General features: G+C 27.5%; 1 protein-coding gene across 8 annotated transcripts; it reads left to right on the top strand.

Annotated features, from left to right (window-relative positions):
- The first annotated feature begins 1,178 nt into the window (after positions 1–1,178).
- Syt1 (Synaptotagmin 1) lies at positions 1,179–27,946 on the top strand. 8 transcript variants are annotated; one of them, XM_088202356.1, is made up of 11 exons: positions 1,179–1,358; positions 16,918–17,096; positions 17,173–17,298; positions 17,365–17,507; positions 17,668–17,760; positions 17,825–18,019; positions 19,334–19,510; positions 24,028–24,145; positions 24,387–24,520; positions 27,264–27,502; positions 27,571–27,946. In XM_088202356.1, the coding sequence occupies exons 2-10, from the start codon at positions 16,922–16,924 to the stop codon at positions 27,453–27,455; spliced, it is 1,353 nt and encodes a 450-aa protein (XP_088058482.1). In that variant the 5' UTR covers positions 1,179–1,358; positions 16,918–16,921; the 3' UTR covers positions 27,456–27,502; positions 27,571–27,946. The 8 variants fall into 8 exon arrangements, with proteins under 8 accessions (XP_088058482.1, XP_088058480.1, XP_088058483.1 ...); XM_088202354.1 differs by having other exon boundaries at positions 1,188–1,358; positions 17,662–17,760; XM_088202357.1 differs by having other exon boundaries at positions 1,188–1,358; positions 17,662–17,760; positions 24,037–24,145; positions 27,571–27,795.

Here is a 27,946-nt window from a genome sequence, read left to right as displayed (position 1 = left end):
AGTCATTAGTAGTTTTATTTATTTGCATTTTTATGTTTATTAAATAAATTTAATAACATTTCTTTAATAACATGTTTTATTTTATTATGAATTAAAAGCCTAAAAAATAAGTTAAGTGTTCCGCCAAAATTTTCGGATTTGCCAAGTGTTCCGTCGCTGAAAAAGTTTGGGAAACCCTGAATTAGACTATTAAATATAATCAGTATTTTAATTAATAATTTTTTAGACATACTATTATAAAATATTTCCTTCAAAATTAAATTATTCCTAAATGTATATTTTGTAATAATCAATATAACAAATAGTTTACAACGATATTACAATAAATTTCATAAATTTGGATAAAAATAATTAAATATAAATATCATAAAAAATATTCATTCAAATTATATTAAGAAAATTGCTTTTACAAAATTCGTATTTCTATAAAAATAATATTTTTTTCTCCTAAGGGTGAAAGTTTTTATGAAAGCTGATATACTTTCACCAAAAGTTTTTCAATTAATAATATTAAGCAACCGCACAGGAATATGTACATACTTACATACATACATATATTATTTCAAAACATAAATCTTAATTTATTGCTAATATAAAATTTATATAAGTGACGTTTACTAAAGAACTTATTTCTCAAATACAACAATTGCATAATTTTTCTGCAAATCTAATAATCGCATGTTATCACATAGTTAGCGGATATTGAAATGTAACCTTTAGAAACGTAAACAATGCTCAACAATGGCAAAAGTTGTATCAGTTGAAAATTTTTATCAAATCTTTTTCACATGGTTCGTTTGCGGAATTTCATATCCAAAAATAAAACGTACATACGTATATGCTTATCGACAGCAGGTGTTTAAGGTTAGAACACCGAGATACACCCACACTGTAATATCCTACATATTATACATATGTACCAAAAGGTTTTTTTTTTAATAATAAAAAATAAATATATTTATAAGTCGTGTTAATCGATACTCGACATTATATTTGAGCCGTAACTTGAGTATAGTGCTATGGGATTTCCTGAAATTGACGCAATTCCCGCTATTCGCATGGAGTTTTTCCTAATCATTAGTTATATTTCGGGTCGGTGCCGCAGCGCTGGCGTCTGCGCCTGCGCCCTCCGATAGTCCTTCGCCCCCGCTTTTCCCATATCACCCACCACAACCGCCGCTTTCATCAATTTAACTTTGATATACGACGTGATACGGCAATCCGACAGTGTTTCGCCGTCGACACTTTGCAGAGCTTGTGTTCAATCGCGACTCGTTTTGTGTATGTTTTCGTAACAATACCTGGACTTGGGTGTGATGAGAACAACCTAAACGTAGACATCGCCTTGTGAATAAAGCGTGAGTCCATATTGAATTATAATACATATGTATGTATATTATGTAAAACGTCATTTGCGATGTTTATATAGAAACTCATATTTGATAGTACATTTTGGTACGATTCATGAAACTATATAGGATAGCGCATATGCAATCTGATTTTGTGTGACTATAATTTTCATAATCAAGCTAAATCGATTGAATCAGACGTATGAAATCGAAGATATATTTACATTTACTGCATCCATAAGAATACCAGCATATAACTGTGTTCATATGATACATAAAACCTACCGATTAAAATTTTATTATATAACAACGTTTGAGAAACACTGATTTTATTCTAATTATATATGCAATATTTTTTTACACTAGTAATTACATATATTTTTATTTTTTGCTTTAAGATAAAAGAAGTGTGAGAAACATTAGTTGATTACTGACTAAATTTCAAAATACATATGAACATGTTTTATCATATTTATTAACGTTATTTTATTTATAATGGTTTTTATAAGCAAAGTTTAACGTTGTATATGTAATATTGAATAATTATATTACTCATACTCATATCATATACAATAAAATGTAATATATTATTATTAAACTTTAAATAATGAAGTTATATATTACACCATTTACACGTGCAAGATATAAACATTTATTTTATTGTGGTTTCCGCAGTGGATTTTAATAAATGAAAACGTACTAGAAATTACCACAAGAGCTCTGGATCACAAACACGTAACAGTGTTTTTTCTTAAATTCTTTATAAACTGAAGTAGCTCATTATTATATGTTACACACAGCTTAATTTTAATAAATCATCACGGTATTCATCCGTTATATCATCCCACCTGTAACGATTGATCAAAATAAATTATATTTGTATAATAATCACAAATTCCCCCAGATACTATTAAAATTGAAAAACACCAAAGTTCATATTGGATTCCAATCCAAGTTTTTCAAGTGTAAGCCCCTACTACCTGACAATATAATATATTACGTTACGAAAGCGTTAGTTTCAATGTAATATTTTTTTGAATGCGTGTGAGAACATAACATTTAGCGTGACATACAAAACCGTCTAGCCAAATATAGATATTATTTTATATTTTATTATTGCTATTTTTCCGGTGATTATGTATGTCAATATTACAAATTGCATCGTTCATTTAGTTTATAGATTCTCAAAGTGAACAATATCGCCAATTGGTGGGCGATGGACAAATCCCAGTGGGCAATCTTGGCTCCGGAAGAATTTAGTGGGCGATAGAAAAGCTATGAAGGGCGACGTATGTGTATCAAAATTTTATTGCTCAAAAAATAATGTTCGAAAATGTTTTTGGCATTAAATATTTAGATAATACAGAAAATATCTTTTGCATAAAATATAATCCGTTTAATGATCTTTTGCAAGTGGCCGCTGTAATCGTTTTTTCAAGGTACCAATGGGTTAGGTCCGAACCGTTAGGGTACATAAGTGTACTTACTTATAGTTTTATTTGCGAATAATCATGTATTGTATTTATAAATAGCAAATATTTAAAAGAAATATCAATTATTAATATAAATAACAAATTCTAATTATAAATATAATTTTTAATTTTATAAGTAGCACTATATAAATGGCAAAAAAAAGGTTCTCTATATTTGATATTAGTCAATAATATTATTGAAAATCTTTTGTAAAGGTGTACATTTGTTGTTTAATTTTATTAAATAATTTTGTAGTTATAATTTTAAGTTGTATTATTTTCAGACTTGTTCTTTAAAATTCTAAAATTTCACAGGCTACATAAATATTTTGGTGAAATTTTAAAAATGCGCACTGCTACTGAAAATTTTATAAATATGAATAAAATTGAATATGCTATTAAATATTTTTTCTTTAAATAATAGATTTAAAAGTTAAGAGATAGATGATATATAGGTGTATTATTATTCAAACAAAGTTCTGAAATATACCATCATATAAATCAGAAGGAATTGCTTACAATAATTTTATTTAAATGCTAACGACAAAAATGAATATATTATATATAAGAAAATGTATAATTATATTATATTCTTGATTCTTGATTTAAATAAATTTTATTTACAGAATACAGAAACAAAAATCGTATGTTCAATAAAATATATTAGTAAGAAGAAGAAGGGGGGGTGCTAAACTTCAATCGTAAAATTAAAATTAGTACTTCTAAATTATTTACAACAGCGGCTAAAAATATTGTTTGCTACAGAACTATTATGGTTGATAAACTAATCAGTTTTAAAATATTCGTAGAATAACGAATAAACAATTTGCTAACTTATATATCACCGCATACGAAACTAACGTTATTTTTATAAAGCTGTTTCTAAGAAAGATTTCATTTTAGTTATAATATATACATTATAAAGTCCACAGACAAAATTAAATTTTTAGATGAAACCAAAGTAACATGAAAAAAAATGTCAAAGAAATATTTCAAAACCACTCTTTTTTTGTTTTTATCTATGAGCGTGGGATAATTGTAATATATGAAATGCTTATCATAAAAACACGTGAAAGGGCTCACCCGTCCCAATATATTGCTTACAGCAAAAATCTGTCTCTACTATAAGTTTTTTTAAGGATTAACATAAACTTTATGAAGTTCCGATCATTATCATCGATTATAAATTTGAAAGTATCACAAAATATAATTGAAAAATTTATAATCTTCTATTTAATCATCTAATTGTACAAGCAGAATTTTTTTTCATATTTCCAAAAGTAAAGAATAAATATTTTTTGTTACTTCTAAGTCGATAATAAATATTAATTACCTAATTAGATAATTTACTTATATTAATTTACTATAATATAATATATTATAATAATTTACTTTACTAATAGATATTAAAATTGCATTGGAGTAGTAAAAACAAATCTGTTTATAATTCTTGCTAGAGAGCTTTTTATCCATCGATTAATAGATAATTAATCGATGGATAAAAAGCGATCAAGACTTTAACGAACATAAATAATTGACGGTAAAAATAACAATATACTTAATTGCCGTTTTACGACTGTCCCCCGAGTATGCAATGTGTATTTTAAGCAAATCCCATTTTTTGTCTTAAACGGCAAATGATTGATGATGCCAGTGTATGTCAGGGGTAAGCACAAGAATAAAAAAAGATTTTCCTAATGTCATTATGACATTGTTTGAAACATCGATTACAACTTGTTTTAGATAATTCAATAGAATACATTACACAAGTTAATCACTTTAAAATTTTCGTTGATAAAATGTATTCAATGTTTTACAAATGAAATAAAAGCCATCAAAAGCTCTTGAGGTTGAAATTTTGCAACCAAAATGGGCTGCCTGTAGCCTGCGATCAACTTGTGCTGTTTGGCTGTATTGCATGAATACTTTTTAAAGAACAAAAAATATTTTGGAATTGTTACACGACTTGGCAATAAATGTTTTTTAGACGACCTGGCTTTAATGATTGATATTAGAAGAAATTTATATTTTGTCGAATGCTCTTCAATCCAGAACACAAATTTTAAAGTGAATATATTAACTTAAAGAATAATCTCTGCTTTTAAGCAATTAAAAGATAATCTGAAAGCCAAGTTACGGCCATAATTAAAACTGATTCTTGTAAGAATATTGACTTTTAAGAAAATATTGTATACGGAAATCTCCCCCGAGAAAAGTTAATTAACAGTATAATAAAACACTTGACATTAAAGATAATATATCCGCAAGAAGTAAATTTAAAATATCAAAATAATTATAAGTTAGCTAATAAGAAAATGTATGATCTTCTTAAAACTTTTGAACCAACTACCTGAAAATTAGATGCAATTGTTAATCCATTAAAAGCTGACGAAGAAAATATTAGGATTCTAAGCTGATGTTAAATTTTAGTATAAATTTAAATGATTTCAGAGAATATGTCGATAATATCATAAGAAATAATAACAAAGAATTTCCTGAAACGGTGAGAAAAGCTAAAAACATTAATAATACAATTACAGTAAGCTCTGCCGAGTTCATTTATAGTTTAAAACCTTTCCTTTGCATATTTTTGTATTGCTTATGGAAGCCCTCTTTAGTTAGATATAATTGTATAAGTTAAATATCATTTTTGGATGAGTAAATTATCATAAAATAATATAATCGTGTAAAATTCGCCATTCTCTTTTAGCATACGACTGAAGGAATATTCTCGATTAAAGTAAAACATTCAGATTTATTGATCCTCGTAACGATATATACCTATATTATAACACAATATAATTAATATATGACAATTTATTCATCAACAACAACTTTATGATTTAATACTCTCAAAATATATTGTCTAAATATTGAGTTGAACTTAAAGCAGTAATTTAATTTATTTCAAAAAATATGTATGTAAATTTAAATTCAAAACGTTTTAGATTGAGCACTATAGATAACAATTAACAGGTCTAGGTATTGACAATAGTTTGGTACCCAACGAGCGGCTGGCACAGATTAGTCAAAAAATTGTTTTGAAAATCCATCGATGGAATAACAAATTTTACAACGAATTTTAGTAATTTGATAATTTAAGCTAAAATGATTAGGAATTACTAAATCCTTTTACTGTAATATATTGATAGAAGTATCACTGAATAACTAATGAAATAAAATACTGGAAGTGTTATAATCAAGAATTCAGAAAATAGAAAAAAAATTGGGCTTGACATAAATTCCTCTGGACTGAAATGCTAAAACCATTTTGAGCACGACATATGTACATGCCTTTAGACTTCTAAATGTCAAATTATTTAATATTTACTATGAAAGGGAAAAAATCCATAATGAACTTTTACAAGATTTATATACAACATCATTAAATAATAATGAATCGTTTTGCCGTTTGACTAGATATATGTACATATATTCATACGTACATACATATAATATATTAATCGAAAAAGAATACGTATGAAATAATATGTTATGTTGTTTTATTAAATACTTCTAAATATTTCTATTAAAAAAAATACAATAATCATGAAAGTTACTTGAAAAATAAGAATAAGATTTTTTTTAATTTGAGTGCTTCTTTAACATTGCCAAAAATGTGCGCACTCCGGTACTGTACACTTGGTGTACATGTTAAAAATTGTGAAAAATATTGATTTAAAATTATAAATACGTATATATTATAAAAATTATTTATAATAATAACTTGGACACTCAGTGAAAAGCACATTTAAGAAAAAGCTAGGAAAAAAGCTTTCGACACGGTATGGCATAACAGATTGATTCACAAACTATACAAATATAAAACCTCCAACTATCTGCTACGCTCAATACGTTCATACCTGAAGAGTAGAAGCTATATTTTTTCACTAAATAATGATCACGCAATACCGCATAAAATTCCAGCTTGAGCTCCTTAGGGAAGTTTGCTCAGGCCATTTCTCTTTATTTTGTATACGAATGACATCCCAAAATTAAAAAATATTATGTTATCTATATATTACACGTTAATAATACAGCTATTTTAATGAGTGCTTACGGTCTTAAACCAATCGCGAGTAAATTACAAAAATCTTCTGAAAACTTAAGTAAATATGAGTGGGAGAAAATTAAAATCAACCAGAAAAAAATAGAATCAACTATATTTATGAAACACGCGCTTACCATAAAAAAATCAAACAATTAATCCGACTTATCTTGATATATGCCTATCCTGTATGAAGTAACAGCAGTAGTAAACCTCGATATAATGGGCTAATGCGGGTGAGGGGGTGTCCGGTAAAGCCGAAAGTCCGTTACATAAAACTAGGGTTTCCAAATGTGATTTTAAAAAAAATAACCAGCACAATATAATGTTAGTGAGGTCTCCATAAATGGATTGAAAAGATTATGTGATTTTTTAAACAATGATGAGGTATTTATGAAAACATTATTTCATAAAAAAAAAAAATATAAAGAAACAAACAAAAACTCGGTTTTTTCCCTTCGGCACATCCTTAATCATGTGTAGAAAATTGTTAAACATGTATAACATTAACAAGATATTTTTAACAATTTTCACATTTGACCAAATATTTTGTCCGTTATATCAGAAGTCCGTTATATCGAGGTTTCACTGTACTATTGTTTTATTGCAAAACATCCAAAATTAAGTTTAAAAATACTATATATTACACTATTTAACGGCTTAACGCCCGAGAACTCGTATATGAGTCTTGAAAGAACATTGTTTAGTGGCCGTGAACTCAGGCATGAGTTCTGCGTCATGCGTTTTTTTTATTAAAAAAAATACCGGGATACCATCAAGTTTGCCTCTATATATTAATTAGAGATGGCAGTATACCATTTATACGTACCATCAAATGAAAAATAAATTATATTTTACTTAAATTTTTTGTAAAAAGAGTCGTCTTATTCCATTGCAACGCAATGCAATGAGACGTCGTCTTTTTATGACATGTGAATTTTTTTATGAAATATATGAACCATAATTATTTATTTCATATAAAAATAATATTTTATGTTACACTTCTTGAATAGAAATAACTTTCAGGGTCAAATTGTCTGGCTAGATTAACATAAAACCAATCCAATAAAAAGAAATCGAAACATCCCGGTTGCTAGTACATCAATTAACAAAGTTTTTCAACCTTAAATTCTGTATGTTATTGCAAAATTAAAAAGTAAAATCGTTACTCTATATGTAAATAAATTAAATAGCACAGTAATCAAAGAACTTCCAAAAAAGATCATCCATTAACTTACGAACATTTTTCTCGGTGCTCGTTATTTTAAAATTTCCTCACCATTTGGAAAACCGCATTAATTCACAGATTAAGAAACCAGGGAAAAAAGCTACAATTCGGATAAATTATTGCCAAATTATTTTATTGTAAAATAATTGAAAAAAAAAATATTATTACACTTAAAAGAATTTCTGAGGAATAAAATAATGAATGTATAAATATATATTTTTCATTCCTAATATTTTGTGTAAATTGAAAATGGTTGCAATGGTTACAAACCAGTTATTTATAATTTAATAATATATATGTTTAAATGCTTCTATACATTTTTGTATAAACGATTCATAAAAAATATCTGTTTATAATATAATATAATTTTCACTCACCAAATTTTTCGACGTCCTTTTTCTGCTTACAACTGCCACAGACACATTTATTTTTATCACTACACTTATTAACCCACTATTTCACTATTTATATTTATTTTTATTATATACACTTTTTTTTATTTACACTATTCACATTTTTTGATACGTATAAAAACACTCGTCAATATGAAGAAGAATCTCACAACTTCTGCACATGTATGCTGTATTTTTCCCTATTCCATGTGCAGAACAAACACGATATTTTCTTCTCACATATATCTCCACACTTTTTATTTTTATTGGCTGATGGTATTTCGGCTTATCCGAAAGCCTTTCTGGTGGATCGAGAGCACGGGCACGGTGAGATGTGAAAAAAACTGGTGAAATGTCTTTAGAAACGATATATGTAACTGAATTCTGCAACCATCCTTTAGCCTTACTCAAAAAAAAACTTTGAATCTAATTTTTCTGTTACAAGTAAAATTTTGATAGACACTGAACGAATAAAAGAATGCGCATTGAAATAAATGAAAAACAACATTTTTTGTTTTGTTTTTTTAAATATTTGGTAACTAGGATCAACACTTTATATAATTATTACAGTCGATTATACATTGAGTCTTATATATTGTAAGGCCTGTCGTTCTGGTTTTTTCCCCGTGTCATCATCTGGCTGCTATGAAAAGTAGATTTTTCTCTTATTTTTCCAAATTTGGTTTTTTACCTTTTCTGCCATGTTTTATCTGTAGGGGCCTTAATTTTATATTTTTGAGATTCTGGCAGACCGTTATTTTTCCGGATTGTTCCACAAAGTTCTGTTTTCCGTTTAAATAAATATTTTGCAAGTAAAACTCCATTTTAAAAATTGTTAGCATAATTCTAAACGAATATGTATTGTATACATAATATATAATAGTGTTGGTTAAATTAATTATATTATTTAAATATACAAAACACTTATTTTTTATTAACAATTCTTGATAATAATAACAGTCAATATTACAATTTCTAAAAAAGATATAAAAAAAAAATTTTTAATGTGTGCAACGTCTAGAATCAACATAAGACATGTTCGTTTTATTCATTCACTATTTTTACAGATATTATAATTTAAATAAATTAATATAAAGTTTATTATTTTACTTAAACTTTTACATACTAATTAATAAATTCAGACAAATTAAAACCATAAAATTCCATTATGCTTGCGTTTGGCCACGTAATCGGTCTTTACTTAAAAGATTTTTCTTGTTTAAATTACGTCATTGGTTGTTTTATAGATTATTTTATATTTTGCTTTTATAATACAAAAACCGTATTGTTTATTTTATTTTTAAATAACATATACAATATATGTTCTACAGTAGTATAAAAATATTTTTCAAAAATACTAATTCAATTCGATATTATATTTTTTACAAATGCCTTTATAGCTATATTTAATATACTTTAATAATAATATTTTATTTCACCCAATAGTAAGTAAACATGTCTGATATTGATTCAACGTGTCACATATACTAAAAAAAAGACAATAAACATTTATTTTATTAAATATTATAAAATTAACTTATATATTATTATTATCATATACCAATAAAAACTTTTAGTCTGAGGTACATATTTATACAATATTTTCAACATTCACGCAATCTGTTACAACACAGCATTAAAGTGTAATTTGCAATTTAAAAATCCCAAAGAATCCTCGAAACGTATCGCGAAATTTTCTCACTAAATTCTCTCGCAAAAGCAATTTGGAATACCTAACGCAAAGGTAAAGCTTGCCTAAATCATAGTTAATATACCACGAATTCGTATATTATAAATAGTATGTTATAATCGAAATATAAATAATATATAGACATATGTGCCGCGTCTTATAAATCTTGTTACGAAATTTAATTTTATATACAATACTTAAGATTATTTTCAATACGCTACTAAAATAACAAAATTCGCATGTATAAAAGATAGATTTTGAGCACAACAATTATTGAAATTTATAAATAACATCAATTAGTAAAAAATGAATAATTCAATGGTTAAATTTAAGACAGGCTCATAAAACTTATTTTGCATTACAGCTGCATAAACTATTTTATATCAAGTAGGGAATCGCTTTGTCTTAGTAATTATTTTTAAGACAACGCGATTGTTTTTAAAGAAAAAAATAATGAATTATCGATTTTTCGATAAATATCCATTTTACATAGGAACTGTATTTGTTAAGGAAAAGTTCATTTATTAACTTAATTAAGAAACTAAAGAAACTAGCTCCCTATTATTGTAGTATAATATCTGTATCAATGAGCTTTAAGCGTGGCCAATTTAGAATGACAAGAATATATATCATAAATTATATTATATATGTATTGAAATTACCGTTTGATATTAATTATTTATGTAGGTCCCAATCATATATTGTATTGATTACTTAGTATCCAGATTTAATGGAGAAAAAACAGTACCATAAAAATATGCACACCATAAAAATATAATGTAAAAATGAGATAACCTCTTTCTCTGTTTTAAACGTAATTATAATATAGCTAATAAGATAATTATGCCTAATGAATAAATTATTATTATATAATTATTTTCACTTCTGCCAATTAAAATAATATAATTTCAATGACGAATGTATACCTAAAAAATTTTATTCATACGCACGTTTGACATTTATAAAAAGTTCAAAATGGTTGTACGTGGGTGATACTAATATTTTGTGAAGCAAGTATTTTTCTTCCCTTCCATAATAAAATGTAATATTGTGTCTATATTAAGAAAAACATTTTAAAAAATCCTTCTAAGAGTATAATTTTTACGTAATGAAAAAAAATATTGTTTCTATATTTCTATGTATATATATATATATATATATATATATATATATAATATATATATATATATATATATATATATATATATATATATATATATATATATATATATATATATTTATATATATATATATTAATATATATATATATATATATATATATATATATATATATATATATATATATATATATATATATATATATATATATATATATATATATATATATATATATATATATATATATATATATATATATACATACGTATGAATGAACGTATATGTAATTATTTATTTATTAAAAAATAATTATGTTACAGATGTTCTGTTTTTGCATATTTGTGTGAAGTGATTCTTTCTTCTCGTCATGAAAAGAAAGCTCAGCTAGAAAGCATAGTTTAGTCTTTTTAGCAGAGCTCAAATAAACGAACGCCTCGTTATGTATTTTCTCTTCTAAAGCAAACCTTGAAAGCATTCTTTACAAAAGCCTGTGTTCGTTTAAATGTAAATTTGTGCGGCTCATAGAATTATTAAGAGCTCCAACATATTTTTTTATTTAAATACATATTACTTTATTAAAGTGTTTGAAAACAACAATTTTTCTTTGCAAAATTAAAAACATAATAATTTTTAAACCTAGACCCACTTATTCCACATAATAATTATATAATAACTACATTTTTAACATATTTCACAAATATTATATATAAGTGTTCATATATAATACTTAATGCGAATTGAGAAATTATTTGATCGATAATGAAACTAGTTATTCTCAGTAGGACATCTCAGAGGGAGATCATTTATAAGATAATTGTTGAAAAATATATAAAGCACTATTAAAATGATCTCACAATATACATTGCGTATAGTCCTTAATATATCATTCAATTATTTTCTAAAGAAACACAAACGTATAATTTTTTTAGTGATTATATCATATTTTTTATTTTATATACGTGTATATATTATACTTTTATCATAAAATTCAATATAAAGATCCAGACTGTATATTAAAAAAATACCGGCGACACTGAGTCGGTGGTCATGCCAAAATCTGGAGCAATCCGCATTGTAATGCAAACACTACGCAGATCGTAGTTGAAAACAAAAATTCTGGTGAAAAAAGGGTCAACATCATCTTCAGACTATTTTATATCTATGCACATATAATTCAGAAACTCATTTATCTATCATATCTGTTGACTGAACACCCAGAATTTTGATATGCTAACTAATTAGTATTGATTTCTTAAACATTTTGACATGCAGATATTAAATCAAATCTCAAAAAAAAAACAATATATTTATTTTAATCATAATTATTTGACATGATTCATTTTAATCACTTTATATCACATCATATTATCGCAACAGTTTATTATCTTATATGTAGCATAATGTTAAATTTTTCTGAATTAATATCTAATACTAAAGAACACCTTCAAGTTTTATCGATTGGTTTACGTTAAAGTATTTCTATTTGTAGTGTCTTTTAGATTTATCATTTTCTTATTTCGCAAATTGATTTTAAAAAATAATGTGACAAAACCCTTTATCATATTATCAAAAAACAATCCAAATCTTTAATTACTCTCATATTAACTAAGATAAACTTAGTTTGGAGCTATTTAAACAATTATAATTAACATGCCTTTTATAATTTATAACAAAAATAACGATTTAAAAGTTTTTATTCTAATACATCAACTTAAAAACTAGTTTACTTATTTTGTAATGTATTTGTAAAATATAAGTCATTTTAAAAAAATAAAAACATTAAAATAAATTAGGAATGACATACCACACCATAACCTTCAATATTCTCTTTGGTAATATATTATTAATCAAATCTTCTATAGGTTCATTAAAAATAACCATATTTTATCTACCCCCAAAATCATTTTTGACTGGCAAAAACGCAAAAATCAACAAAAAAAAATATTAAAACCATGACCCGCACAATATACATAGGTAGTGATATAGGTCGATGACTATTACTTGAGCGACCTGGATTCAAATCCCATATGGAGTTTGTATTTTTCTGACTTTTATCATATTTGTGATTATTATATAATTATAATTCCGATCGATCGTCACAAATTAGGATTTCCTAGATTTCCCTAATCTCACATATGAATAACGTGATGATTAATTAAAATTATACATATTCTTTATTAACAAAATAAAAAATAAGCTAAGCTCATATATATCATAACAATCAGATTTAAGGCAAATTATGTTTAAAAATGTAGCTTCACACCAGAGACTACAGAATATTATTATTTATTTTAAACTTCACACATTCTTACCTTAAATGATATATTTGCCCCAAAAACTTAAACCTAGTTTATGTATATTGCACACATAATTTTATGTTAGCTTAAAGTACAAAAACTATGTTAATTTTGAACATAGATTATTTGCATTATAACATAACGATATATTTTTATTTAAAATCTTCAAGTCTGAATAATAATTAAATTATATAAAAAAATCTTTATCAATATCATATATAATATATTTTTTAATATTAAGGATTTTTTTAACCTGTGCGTCATTGTGTTAATTTCTATACAAGTTACAATAAATTAATTTTAAATGGTTAGTGTGCAACAATTTTCAGTTATTCCACGTACAGTTTGTATAATTATTGCTGGTTATACACATAGTACTCGTATCCATCTGAAGAATACATTCAGATGACGTGAAGAGGGAATCGGCTTTCTTAGTTTTTTTTCGGTATTGTGGTCGACGTAGTTTTACTTGGTTTTGAGCTCAGAACTCTCGTGTGTTGAGAAGTATATGTATTTTTTTTAATACATATAATATATTTTCTATGAGCTGAAGTTAGCAATTAGCTCATTATTAAGAATTCTCAAAACCAAATATATACGACCTAGCTCGATTGTAATTAATCATCATGATATTAATCCATGAGATTTGGAAAATTTAGGTAGACCTAATCTGTGCTGATCGATCGTAATTATAATTAATAATTATATAATAATCATAAATACCGAACTCCCAGACACGATAAAAATTATTTTGGGTCAATTTATTTAGGCGATTTATACCACTCGTCTTAAATGCTGATGGAACAGAGTTGTGAATGTCCGTGTCGTTTTGGCGCTCGGTATCCGCTTGTATACGTTTGGTACGTCTAAGGGAGGTTTCATGCTCGCCAACTTTTCACCGCAACAGCCAATTACAATTGTTGGATGAAATTGTATTATCACTATTCGTCTGTTTTCTCACTAAAACATTTTTTTTGTAAAACAGTTTTTTTGCATTCTAATGTGCTTAATACAATATATGCGCATAAGAATGCTAGGGGATGCTTTAAACTAGTCCTTTACAATTTTCTACTAATTTATGTAAGATTTATAAATTCATTTGTCAAACAAAAGACTCGACTGGTCGTTAAGACTAATAATATTTGGTTTATGGCGCATTTAAGGCGTAATTTTTTTCTCACCTGTAGACCTGCTTGATACCGGCTCATAATTGCCGGTGATAATAGCCTGTTAATAAACTATATATTATTATATTATATATAAAAGTAATAAGTCTATAAGTATTATTTTATTCTATGGTAAAATAATAATACAAACCATTCATAAAAAAATATTTTTCAATTCAAACCATTTAAAAACTGAATAAGCATTTTTTTATTATTTTTAATAATGAGTTTTACAAAAATAAATAATTATAACCTTAATACAATATGGATATTATTTACATATATATAATTTAATAGCAATGAAGTGCAATTTATATATTGTTTGTGCCTTTATAAAATTAAATTAAATATTATTAAATATATTTTTAGTTCTAAAAATAACACAGGAAAGCTTTTTCAATGTATTTTTACACAAGCTTTGAACCCGATTAACCCTTTCGTGTCCCTTTTAGATCTACCCAATACAAAATTATATTAACGTCGTATTTCACGTCATCAATTTCGATTGTGCTATTATTATAGAATGAAATGAATTCGAACTTACGCAATAGGAAAACAAATTAATTATAATACGCCCTAAAACAACAGCGACCCCTAATAAAATTTATATCCCAACCAATATGATTAAAATGCACATTATCTCTCAATGCTATTTGCATGTCATCAATATACAAATCAATATGTATTCACTTTTGTTCGGCGAAACGTTTGACTGTCCTACACACAACCCGAGTTGTTCCAAGATTATAGATTTCGGCATGACGTCACACAGTACACCCAGCGCCGTCCCCTTATTCACGAAAATGCGTATTGACCCTACTGGAATAAGGCAGAAAACACATATTTTATTTTAAACGGTAAATAAATCATATAATTTGGTGACCTTGAAAGAGTTATGCTATAACTAAATCAGTATTATAATTAAAAATATTTTAAAATATTATTAATTATTCCTAAGCGGTATTTAATTGTTATCATTGACTTTTATGAATAGATTTCATATTTGCATGATGGCGTATTGAAAGTTTATACATTGACGTACATCCCTGTACATGTATAGAGTATAAAATACGTAGTACGTAATGGAGGAGCATGCGTATTGGGCGGCCGAAGGTCTCTATCGATTTGTAGAAAAGGCGCGCGCACTCTGACACTCCATATTGCTCAGAGGATCGCGACCCTCCGATTTGTTGAGATCGTTGGCTCTCGTCTCCGACAGACCTTCGACTGAACAACCAGTCTCTCTAGGCAAAAATGGGACCCTCAGGTCTCTAGAGCATCGTTCGTCGCATACGAGGAACGCATAGGGTTATACAGCTGAATCCATAAATACAGGTCAGTGGTGGTTTAATGGCTGCGCCCCGAAATTCATCAATGAAAAACAGGGTCGCTCTGTTAAATGCATATTGTTTGTGATTTTTGAAACTACTCGTATATATAGTTAGTCTGTGGCTTAAATTAATCAATTATTGAGTATGTTTTATATTTCTTGATATAAAACTAATCATACTGAATGAATTGTTAACTTTTCACCCTTGAATCATTATGAAAGATGCTATAATATATCTATTTGTTTCCATTTGCCTTAAAAGTTTCGTTTTTTGTAGAGAATATGAAAGATCTAGTCCGATAACCTTTTACGTGATATATTAATCTAGTTTGTATTAGAAGGCACTGCTTAACTTCTGTCTTATGGTTCATCAACTAGTCTTGTCCTTGAATAATATATACTGTTTATTTCATCTTGGGCTTAGAATTACGCAGTAGGTAAATGCTGTTATGGTATATGAAGACCATGTTTCTAATATAAATAATTTGTTCATTAAGTCAAAGTGCTACTAATGATTTCCTTTAATTTTAACAACACAATAATTATCACACTCACATATTCCAATAAAAGTTTAAGTATTCCAAGAACACCACTTCTAATACATAATAATTATTATGCGTGAAACATCATATGAATCTATCTTTACATGGCAAAGCTTTATATAAAGTATTTTACAGTATGTTGACCTCTTGGTCATATCTGCTGCCAGAAGCCTTAAATATGAACATTGCAACCAAATGGCCTTAAGCGCTAGATTGAAAATATCTGCTTTATTTATATTTTCTTGGTATAGATATTACATATTGTCTTGATTTTATTTTTTCAGAAAAATGGCGCCTTCGGTGTGGTCGAGGATGAGACGCGAGGCTGTTGTTGAGCCTGAGAGCAGCGTCTCCAGCATTGTAGTTTCGTCGACCGCCTCGTCTGTTGTATCGCCAACGACGCTGGAGTTGCATAACTTTGATAAGCACAAACGCCTGACGACTTCTACAACACCAGAAATGGGTAAATATACACCCAAGTCTATCAAAATTTCCCCTGTTACAGTCTTAATTAGCATCTCTCTATAATGTTATTACAGAAGACATCACGGAAGTTCCGACCAAATCTGACGCTGAAAGAGCTGGCGAGCAAGCCATAGAAATTGCAAACAAAATTGCATCTGGAATGGGAATTCCTATGTGGGGATTAGTAGCTATTATTATAGGTAAGGCGCTCTGTTAGAACTTACTTAAAATTCTATTCATTCTAAATCTCTAATTGTTTTGTTCAGGTATTTCGATTGTGGTACTCGGAATATGCTTTTGCTGCATCAGACGATGCTTCCGCAAGCGACGATCCAAGGACGGCAAGAAGGGTATGAAGGGCGTCGACTTAAAGTCTGTCCAGTTATTAGGCTCAGCCTACAAAGAAAAGGTATAAACTCAGGTTTCCGCCATTACATAATATGTATGCCTTATTATATAAGCTTTAATATTTAGTCTATTAAACGTAGATATAAGTAGATGTCGTGCATTTCCATATATCCTATGAAATTCGATAGTTGATCATTGACAAGTCACGTTCACAGGTGCAGCCAGATATGGAGGAGTTGACTGAGAACGCCGAGGAACCAGACGAGGGCGAAAGCAAAGTCAGCGAAGTGAAACTTGGAAAACTACAGTACAAGGTGAAACATTGATCTTATGTTTAATAAAGATAAATCGTTTATTGACGATATTTTTAAATTCCAGCTCGAGTACGACTTCAACTCGAATAGTTTATCAGTAACTGTGATACAAGCTGAAGATTTGCCGGCCCTGGATATGGGAGGAACCTCTGATCCGTACGTAAAGGTATATTTGCTTCCCGACAAGAAGAAGAAGTTCGAGACTAAGGTCCACCGAAAGACGTTAAGTCCAGTATTCAACGAAGCTTTTGTATTCAAGGTATTATGCATTATTAAATTGTATTATATGTATACATGTATTATAAACTATGTATGAACATCGGCGGCTAATTTTAATCTGAGATCATTTTAAAATCTTTCGCAATCATATGCATTGATTTTTTTTTTAAAAAAGCATAACTTGCTCTTTTTCTACATATATATGTTATATATATACACCAGATTGTTCCGTAAGTCTTTGCGGTTTTTTAGATGCAGGTATAAAACGTGTGATACTTGTATTTAATTATAAGTATACTCTTCATACTTTTTACATATAAATATCGTAAAAGCGATCTAAACAATGAGATTTTAAATACTGATATCTCGTGAGTTCTTACTGCTACAGTAAATATAATCAATACTATTTTGTATATACAAAAACACCGTAGACGTGGCAGTGTTTCCCATACTTTTTGCTTTCACACCTCTTTTCGAATGATTTACGCCTCTTACGATTCCGATCTGATAGGAGCTTTTGAGTGAAGTTGTATTTTTAGGCACGTGTGCATTAGTGATTCAAAGCTCAGGATCGTATCAAGTTCACAACATGAATAGCTATTAAGCTTTTGATGATGTCATAACCTTTAAGATTTCAAACGCTGCGTAAAAAATCCGTCACTGCATATGAACCTAGAATATCTCTTCAATAAAGTCCATTTTTTTAAATTTCATATAAAAGTTGGAACGCATCAACACAATCGCGATTATCTATCTTTCTGCATTCAGCTACATAAGTACTTTCATCAAATTCAATCGCAAATGGCAGTCATTTCCTTGAGTTCTTCCATAGGTTGATGCAAAACATGAGCCGACATATCCTTAATTCTAGAATTTGTGACGTCAGCTAATATATGTATTTAAGCAATATTTTGCCTTGAATTAATTTCGATCATTTTAATCGTACGTGGTTTGATCATTATATTATTTTATATAAAGTCGGAACAGCGAAATAGTTAAGTTATTTCATAGAATAAACTTAATTTGCACTTTTCTTTTTTCTTTTTATTATTATTTATCAATAAGTGTTCGCGAGATATTGGCATTTTAATCATTGTTTGTTTTGTTATCAATCCAAGCTCTTAAAGTCGTTTGTAAGCCAATCTTCAAAATTTTAATAACTGATGTTTCTCCCTAAAGGTTTTAGAGGTAAACATAGTTTTTCTGCCTATATTCTTAAAACGTAAAATTATATAAATTTACATACTTATATATGGATCAGAAAATTTAATATATCACTAAATTTTATTTTTTGTGGTTCTATTGAAAATATCCCAGAAAACAAGAACTAGCTTTAAAATGTATCTCATTACAGAGTGTACCGTACGCAGATGCCATGAACAAAACGCTTGTATTCGCCATATTCGACTTTGACCGATTCTCTAAGCACGATCAAATAGGTGAGGTAAAAGTACCCTTGTGTCAAGTGGATCTTGCGCAAACAATAGAAGAGTGGCGCGAATTGCAAAGTGTCGAGGGAGAAGGTGGACAGGTATATCATGCAGAAATCCATTGTAATATCATTATTATTATTATTATTATTGAAAAATATCGAATCATAAACAATGGCACATTGAAACTCTCAAATGCATACACATGAACATGATAAAACTACAATTAATAAATAACTACGATATATATTATATAGTTCTACTTTTACACCCAGTTCGGATCATTCTGTCGTTTACATGATTTCTAATGTATTATAGATACGTATACATCATATTTTCCATCATCTCCTTAATGCTTCAAATATTATTGAATAATCGAAACAATATATATTTTTATTGTTCTAATACTGTATCGAATATATTACCGCACATTCTGATGGACTACGGACAATAACAACAGAAGCATCCAGATTTTTTCAGCACTCATTTTACGCTAATAAAATTATTGCAATATACATTTATTTTACATAGTTAACTCTTTCGCTACGCTTTTATTGATTTTCTGCCAAATAATTAAGATTTTTTTGTAACATATGTTTGTTACATTGAAAACATGTACAAATAATATATTCAAATGATAAACATATTGATAATATACATATATATAAATGCTATTGCATTATATAATATGATATTTGAATATATTTTTTTTATTTTGTATTTACATATAATTTTCTACTCTGAAAACTGTAGAATTTATTGAATGAGGTTTTCATAGTTAGGTCTTCTATAATGTTTTTTTTTATTTACCAATACATAATTTAAAATCATGACAAGAAGACAGGACGATCTAAATAAAAGGACACGTTGTGAGTTTACATACATACTATACAATACGCTGATTTATTTTTATGACAAGTGCTGAAGATTGTTCTACCAAATTAAATTCATGAAAAACATCTACAGCCTTGTCTTTTGTAATTTAGATTTTTTTATAATAATTATTTATAGTACACTCTACTTGTATCGATGACTTAATCAGGTATTTCACAAATATAACACTTTACTACAAAATATGCAATTTAAGCTATAATATAATATATATTTATAAAAAATAGATTTTTTACTTTTCTAGGGATTATTTTATTACACTTTAAAGCTGTTAATTAAAATGCACGTCTTAATAATCATCCTGGAAAAGTATTTTCAATTAAATAAATAATACCAATAAAAGCATAATTTTTCGATCGCGGTGAAACCTTCAGAAAATGGCATAAAACACACAATGAGTATTTTATATACGAATTGTAAAATAATGCATATTTGACACATTAAATAAAAAATACATAGATTATATATAATATACATTACACATGACACTTTCGAAACACTATTCATAACTATATTATGTTCTAATTTAATATAAATTAATTCATAGCCATTTTATGAAATTTTGCTGTTGGATCATATTTTATTTTACTGTTTTTCTGTTAGTTTTTTTATTGTAAATTTTCTCGTGTCATGCTTTCGAATTATCAATCATAATATGTATTGATATATATATATTAGACTTTCAATTTATTCATAAAATTTGTCGAACATGAATGCAATTGGTATTATTGAGAATGTAAGATGTGACTTTATCTTTCTCCTCATAAGTTATCATTATAACATTATTAACATTATGTATTTACTGGAATTGTTTTTCTCTTTTCCCTCATATTTTCTCTGCTCTGCTTGTGGCTGTGTTTGGTTGTGTCCTCGACAAATTGCATGATGCTTCAAAAACAATCAAAATGATCATTCACGTAAGTATTATTTTTAAAAAGATGGACATAACTTAACAAAATTACTAAAAAAAACTTTGTACATTATCCACTGCAAATCATGCAAAGACTATATTTGTTTTTAAATAATAACGCACATACATAAACATGATCAGTATTGTTGCTGTCTGATTTGCGGTGATTTAATAAAAAAAAATACAATAATATACCATATAGATACTTTACCAATCGAAAATGTTAATTTCACCGATTAAATTTAATAAAACAAGACTTGATCGAAAGCCTTGTCACACGTCCTATATAACGTATAGAAATACACGCCTCGAATAAAACTTAGAAAGCAATCGAGATTCCTTGAAATGGAAGGCCAGTATTTCTCTTTCTACAATATATACATATTTAAAATTTGTCTTTTTGCAGATACTTTGAGAGATTTTGTAATTATGAGTTTAAAGTTTTCTTAGATTTCCTCTTTATTTCTATACTAATCCACCTTTAACAATAATATCACTATATTACTATCTAACAAAGTCTTTACCTTTTCATAATCTACGATTTTCCTTTTCTATATTTTTTTTTTATCTTTATTTACAATTTTTATTTGTGCCAATTTTGCAATTATTTTAGTTTCGCGGCTGTCGCATGATGCCTGATAGATGTTGCATGTTACCTGTGTAGTACTTATTTTATATTATAAATGGTGTATTTATATAAATTCGTTGATTTTTTAATAACACTAATGATAATTTAATATAAATGTCAACATGATATGCACTTTTGCATTCATTGTTTTTTTATGGTTTATGTTAATTTAAAGTATTTTGTATTTTTTTATTACATACATATATCATATCCTAAACCAAGTAATTTACATATTATTTTAATATTATGAATACCACAATGTAATTAATATTATTAACTAATATAATTTTAATAACAAGGTAAGTGTTCACCATTGTGAAAGTGGTAATATGTTTTGAATTCTAGAATAGGGGTCGGCAAAATAAAAGCTTAATTAATTTTTATATTACTTCACATATTATGCCATTGCATTACTGGATAATGAAATGACGGCTCCTTATCTAGAATATTGTTGTTTTTCGGTAAGTAATTGCACAGCTTATTATATGTGTAAATATATTGTATAATATTGTGTATGTGTATGTATGTATGTATGTATTTATACATTGTACAACGTGTATGTTTAAATACATTATGTATAAATATATGTATATGTGCATGTAAATGTTTAAAAATGTTTGCCGTAATCTACTAGTTAGCCAGGGAAATCTGCAGTGATGTGAGTTAAATACAAAAAAACTTATCATGTTTAGTTAATAGTCAAACATAATTGGCGGTGTTAAGTAGATAAATTCTCATGAACGGCCTCATTCATTACTGGATTGTTTTTCTTTTATAATTTGATTAAAGTTTATAGTCACAGTGTCATAAAATATATTATTATTATTTCTCATATTTAGATATAGATTTTTAGTTTTGTCACTAGTTGAACCATAATAATGAGAGGCTGGTTTGAGCTGGGTGTCCATTGAAGTTTTTCTTCAATATTTTCGTATACTTGAACAAATAATACTGAACAATATGAATAACATTCATATTTAGAAAGTCAGTGTTAATATATTATATACACATATATGTACATATATGTATATGTATATGTGCATATGTAAATGTATATGTATATGTATATTTGTATGTATATGTATGTGTATATGTATATGTATATGTATATGTATATGTATACGTATATATATATGTATATGTATATGTATATATATACATATATTTGTATAATAATATGAATATAAATTTACAAATCTGACTTCGCATATATATAAAATATACAAATATATATTCAATTATTTCATTATATTGTTTATAATTGGATGTTTTATTTTTTATTGTGATAAATGTGATTGTCAAAATGTGCGTAAAAATTAGTATTTGCAATATAATATTTTATTTGTTAAGTACCTCCCTGTGTTTTGTCTAACAGTGGTTAACAGGCAATAGTGAGCTCATTATTTGACTAACTGCTTTGTGCTTTCCTATTTGTTATGACGAACAGCTGTTATTGCATGTTTTGTAAAACTAAAACATAGTGAATAAATAATTGACCTCACTAACGTCTGAGTATTATCACGTGGGTATTTGCTTCTAGGTGATCACCAGATGCTATTTATTTACATTTCATAATTGGCAACCAAAATGTGTTGTTGATTCCTTGCCTATCCAAAAGAATAATACCTATATACATATACTATATTATATATTATATAATTTTGATTGAATTTATTATATTATACTTGCCATTGTGTGTTACCCTTGCCTTGATGTTCAAAATTGCCCCTACCTCCCTATACTCTGAATCTTTTTTTTTAAACAATACGACTTCTCTATCATTTTCATTACTTTCCTCTTCCTAATCACTACTATATTATACTCAAAAGTATAGAGCTTTCAACGAAACTTTTTTTAATACATCTTACAGTCATTCATGCAGCATCATTGACAAATCTCTCAATATAGATAATTATAATTTATTTTACAAATATACCATATGAGTTTCTAATCGCTTCAACATGTTCTATATAAGTGAATAAATATATTTTACAAACCGCTCACTGGTTCACAACCTTATACATAATTAAATAGATTTTTCAGTCGGATTATTTTTTTTTTATATATATAGTATATATACATATATATATAAATGGTTCAAAATCCAATCGAAAAATCATTCATACAGATTAATATATTATTAGTAAATCACCACAAGTATTTTTACAAAAATAATCGGATTATTACAGGACAACAAGCTCGGTGATATTTGCTTCTCTTTGCGCTATGTGCCTACTGCAGGCAAACTGACCGTGGTTATACTAGAAGCTAAGAACTTGAAGAAAATGGACGTTGGTGGTCTTTCAGGTATTTAATTTTTTCAATAGGTTACATAATGTGTAAGTACGTAGCTTTCAAATTACATTAATTTTATTAAGTAATCGAGTCGCTGACTAAACCTAAGAGATATTTTTAATCATGTGCATTCCAGATGCAGCTGAACGCACTGCCACTAAAATTTATTTAATATTAATCTTACAAACTACTTTAGGTTAAACCAAACATAGCCATATAATATGATTAAAATATATGTTTTCAATGATTACAGATCCATATGTGAAAATAGCACTTATGCAGAACGGAAAGCGATTGAAGAAGAAGAAGACAAGTATCAAAAAATGCACTTTGAATCCGTATTATAACGAGTCGTTTACTTTTGAGGTGCCGTTTGAACAGATACAGGTATGAGCTGAGATAAATCAGAGCAATTGCCAAAGGGCTGAGTGCCCTCAGTTGGAAATGACAATTATAATTGTACATTTTCAATATCAATGTTTATCTTAAATGAGTAAAACTATGTGAGTCAGTTAATCTATACTTATATATTTTATTACTGAAATGATAATGTTCATCAAACCTATAAATTGATAATATAAGTAGCTTAAAAATCAAATTCTTAATTCTTAAGATTAACTGACTTATCATCCCAGTTGAAATTGATGTGTATATGTTATTATTTATATGTTTTCAATGTGATTAATTTTAATAAAAATGTGAAATGCTTACTTAAAATAATTATAGTAAAAATTTTAAGTACACCAAAACATAAACAAATATATCCTAAACTTGAGTAATGTATTAATCAAAGTTAATCAAACACATCTTTCAAAATAAAAAAAAAAACATTATTATAATGTATGTATGTATGAGGGTGAGTTTAATAGAAACCTTAAATATTTATTAAACGAAAAAGACTATATGTTAGTTTTCTCCCATGGCGCCCAATAAAAGTTAGATGGAATGCATATGGATACGCACGTGCGCCACTTGCTGCACCTTTTCGTCAGACTTGAACCTCTTTGAGCGCTAAAATCATTAGGGGCGAGAATTGGCAAGTACGGCAGATGTTTAAAGTAACAGCGATTCGATTTCAGGTCAAATATGATCCTTGAGATCTGTGTATGACGTACTGGTAAGTGTTATCTATTATCAGTACAATATTTTTTGCAGATAGCTGTGTGCGGATTATGACGCAATCCTATATTGATATCCTGAAAGCTTTCAAATTCGTTATTCTTTGTGGAACTGCAGAATTTTATCAGTGATAAGATTTCAGAAGTGAATCTTTTTCGTTAGCTGTTACTATTTTCCTTCACAATGTATTCCAAGACAGCCTCATTCAGTAGTTGCATAAGGCTCAAGTGTTTCAACCCTTTAGCAATTACGACCCTTACTTAGTTGGGCCTAATTAGGCTAGGCCCGACCTCCTACTAGAAGGCACAAAGTCACAAAGGATAACCGCAGTCCGATAAACTAGCGCTAAACACTTATGATCTTTAACTTTACTAAGCAATTTAAAGAGACAGATATGGGATATCGATTATGAGGGCAGGGAAGCAGTAGGAGTCAGTCTCTGGAGCGCTTGAAAAAAATCATTAAATATTGCATCCGTTCACTAGAAACACCAAAACTGGAAAGTGAATAGTATGCCTCTTATTATCTATATATAATATAAGAGAAACGTTGTCTTTACCTGTCCATTTGATCAAAAAAGCTACGCCGTTTCGGTATTTTCATTCGTACACTTTCTGGAGCTACAATCGTGCATCACCATACTAAACATTCAAAGGATTTTAGAAAGCTAATGTCAGAGCACTACTTTACAAATTGCATTAATGTTGCATTGAAACAATGTATAATACATGACAATAGGGCAAAGTTTAAATTTTTTTAAGGTTTTTATTTGACCTACCTTTGTATATTTATATGTTAATTTTAAAAAACATACACATAAAGTATATAAAATACCTAATAATAAACACACATACATACGCAATATTAATAATAATATTTATACAAATGACATAATAAAGGGGACATATTTTAAACACTCTTACCACTATACACAACATTTTTCCTGTAATATTTTCTATGTTTTCATACCCTATCTTTAGTTATACTTATTTAACACATGAATAATTGATAGACACATGATGGGGGCACTCGGTGTGGCAAACTCTTATCTCTTCTTATAACTGTAACACCAAATGGCTACTCTTGGATAAAGCTCTATTACTAAACTTGTTTAATTTTCATCACTAGTTGCTTACTACTATCCACACTATACGCTTATATTATTATTATTTTTTTTATATCTAATATCCTTAAAATACAACACATAAAAAATACGGTAATGTAATATTTTATATATTTCACTCATATGTATATAATTTAAAAAATTAATTACCGTTCACACATTATTCACATATACCAACGAGCATGTACACAAAAGCACTTATAATAATTATATAAAAATAAAATCCAAATTGCTTGCCATCATTAGATAACATTAGCTATGAAAATCAACCATACCACAAAAATATTTTACATAAAAATCATAAAAACGCATGTAGCTTTAATAATCAATTATAAAATTATGTTTAATGAAAACGCTTAAAATAGACTTTAATAAATTTTCTACCTAATAATTTATAAAATATGTATGTAGTATTGAACCACGGGCTGAAACGGGTTGCAATGCACCGATGTGGTTCATGCATACATTTTGCAATTCACAAAAAGAATAAATTATTTGAGGAGGAAATTTTAAATATATTTTTATAGATTTTTATACTAGTTACTTAAATGAATCATTACATTTTTAAAAAAAATTATATAATAGTAAAACGTAAATTTAATCTTAAAATCGAGACGCATTAGTTGATAAATAATACATATTTTTATATTAATGCTTAAATAACATAATGATGTAGTTCAGCTTATCTTAATTTAATATTATATGTATACATTGATAAGAATAATTGCAATATAGAGTAAGCATTATTCATAATAATACTTATGAATATTAATTTTGATATATAGGTAGATAACATAGATTTTTTCATAATTTTCTTAATTACATTTTGCATGATTGAAGGATTGATTAATTTGTATTAATATTTCATATTTTTCTATTTATAAACAGAAAGTAAATTTAGTGGTCACTGTTGTGGATTACGATCGTATTGGAACATCAGAGCCGATTGGAAAAGTAGTATTGGGATATAGTGCATCTGGAACGGAGCTGCGTCACTGGTCAGATATGCTAGCATCGCCCCGACGACCAATTGCTCAATGGCACATGTTAAAAGATCCAGAAGACGAGAAGAAAGATTAAAGTATAGGAGCTACAAATTAAATATTTACGCATACAATAACATTGATGTAAGCTCTTAATTTGAATTGCAATACATTTTTATACAAACGCATTTAATAAATGATGTTGTTTACAGATAATTTTTGTGAAAACTTTAATAATTGAACGAGTTGAATGGGTTTGACACAACAACTATAATAAGTAGAACGAGCACTATACGACGTAATATTAACAATCATGCTACAAAAATTGTTGAAGATTGCAATAGAAGATATAAAATAGCCAAACAATACATACACACTTACATACAACACACATACTATATATATGAAACAATAAATACATTTCTTCCTTAGGAAAATATTATTGCAAAAAGTGTAAATTTTAATGTTACATGTAAAATTGTTAATGCTCTGTGAAACAGTTATTTTTAACAGAGTGCTAGAGATTAAGCTTTGCTTATGTATATTACATGAAAATGCGTTTAAAATTGCATGCATATAAAAACCATT

This window comes from Plectrocnemia conspersa, unplaced genomic scaffold, assembly GCF_051122295.1.
Source record: "Plectrocnemia conspersa isolate PC_06_02 unplaced genomic scaffold, ASM5112229v1 ptg000013l, whole genome shotgun sequence".
NCBI classification, from domain to species: domain Eukaryota; kingdom Metazoa; phylum Arthropoda; class Insecta; order Trichoptera; family Polycentropodidae; genus Plectrocnemia; species Plectrocnemia conspersa.
This window is presented reverse-complemented; position numbering and strand designations above follow the sequence as displayed.

What these genes read in the sequence shown, in the direction of transcription:
- Syt1 (XM_088202354.1), top strand. Translation starts at nt 16,922, where the DNA reads ATGGCGCCTTCGGTGTGGTCGAGGATGAGACGCGAGGCTGTTGTTGAG. An exon ending in TTCTACAACACCAGAAATGG is followed by an intron (nt 17,097 to 17,172) that starts GTAAATATACAC and finishes ATGTTATTACAG; the next exon opens with AAGACATCACGGAAGTTCCG. An exon ending in ACGAAGCTTTTGTATTCAAG is followed by an intron (nt 18,020 to 19,333) that starts GTATTATGCATT and finishes ATCTCATTACAG; the next exon opens with AGTGTACCGTACGCAGATGC.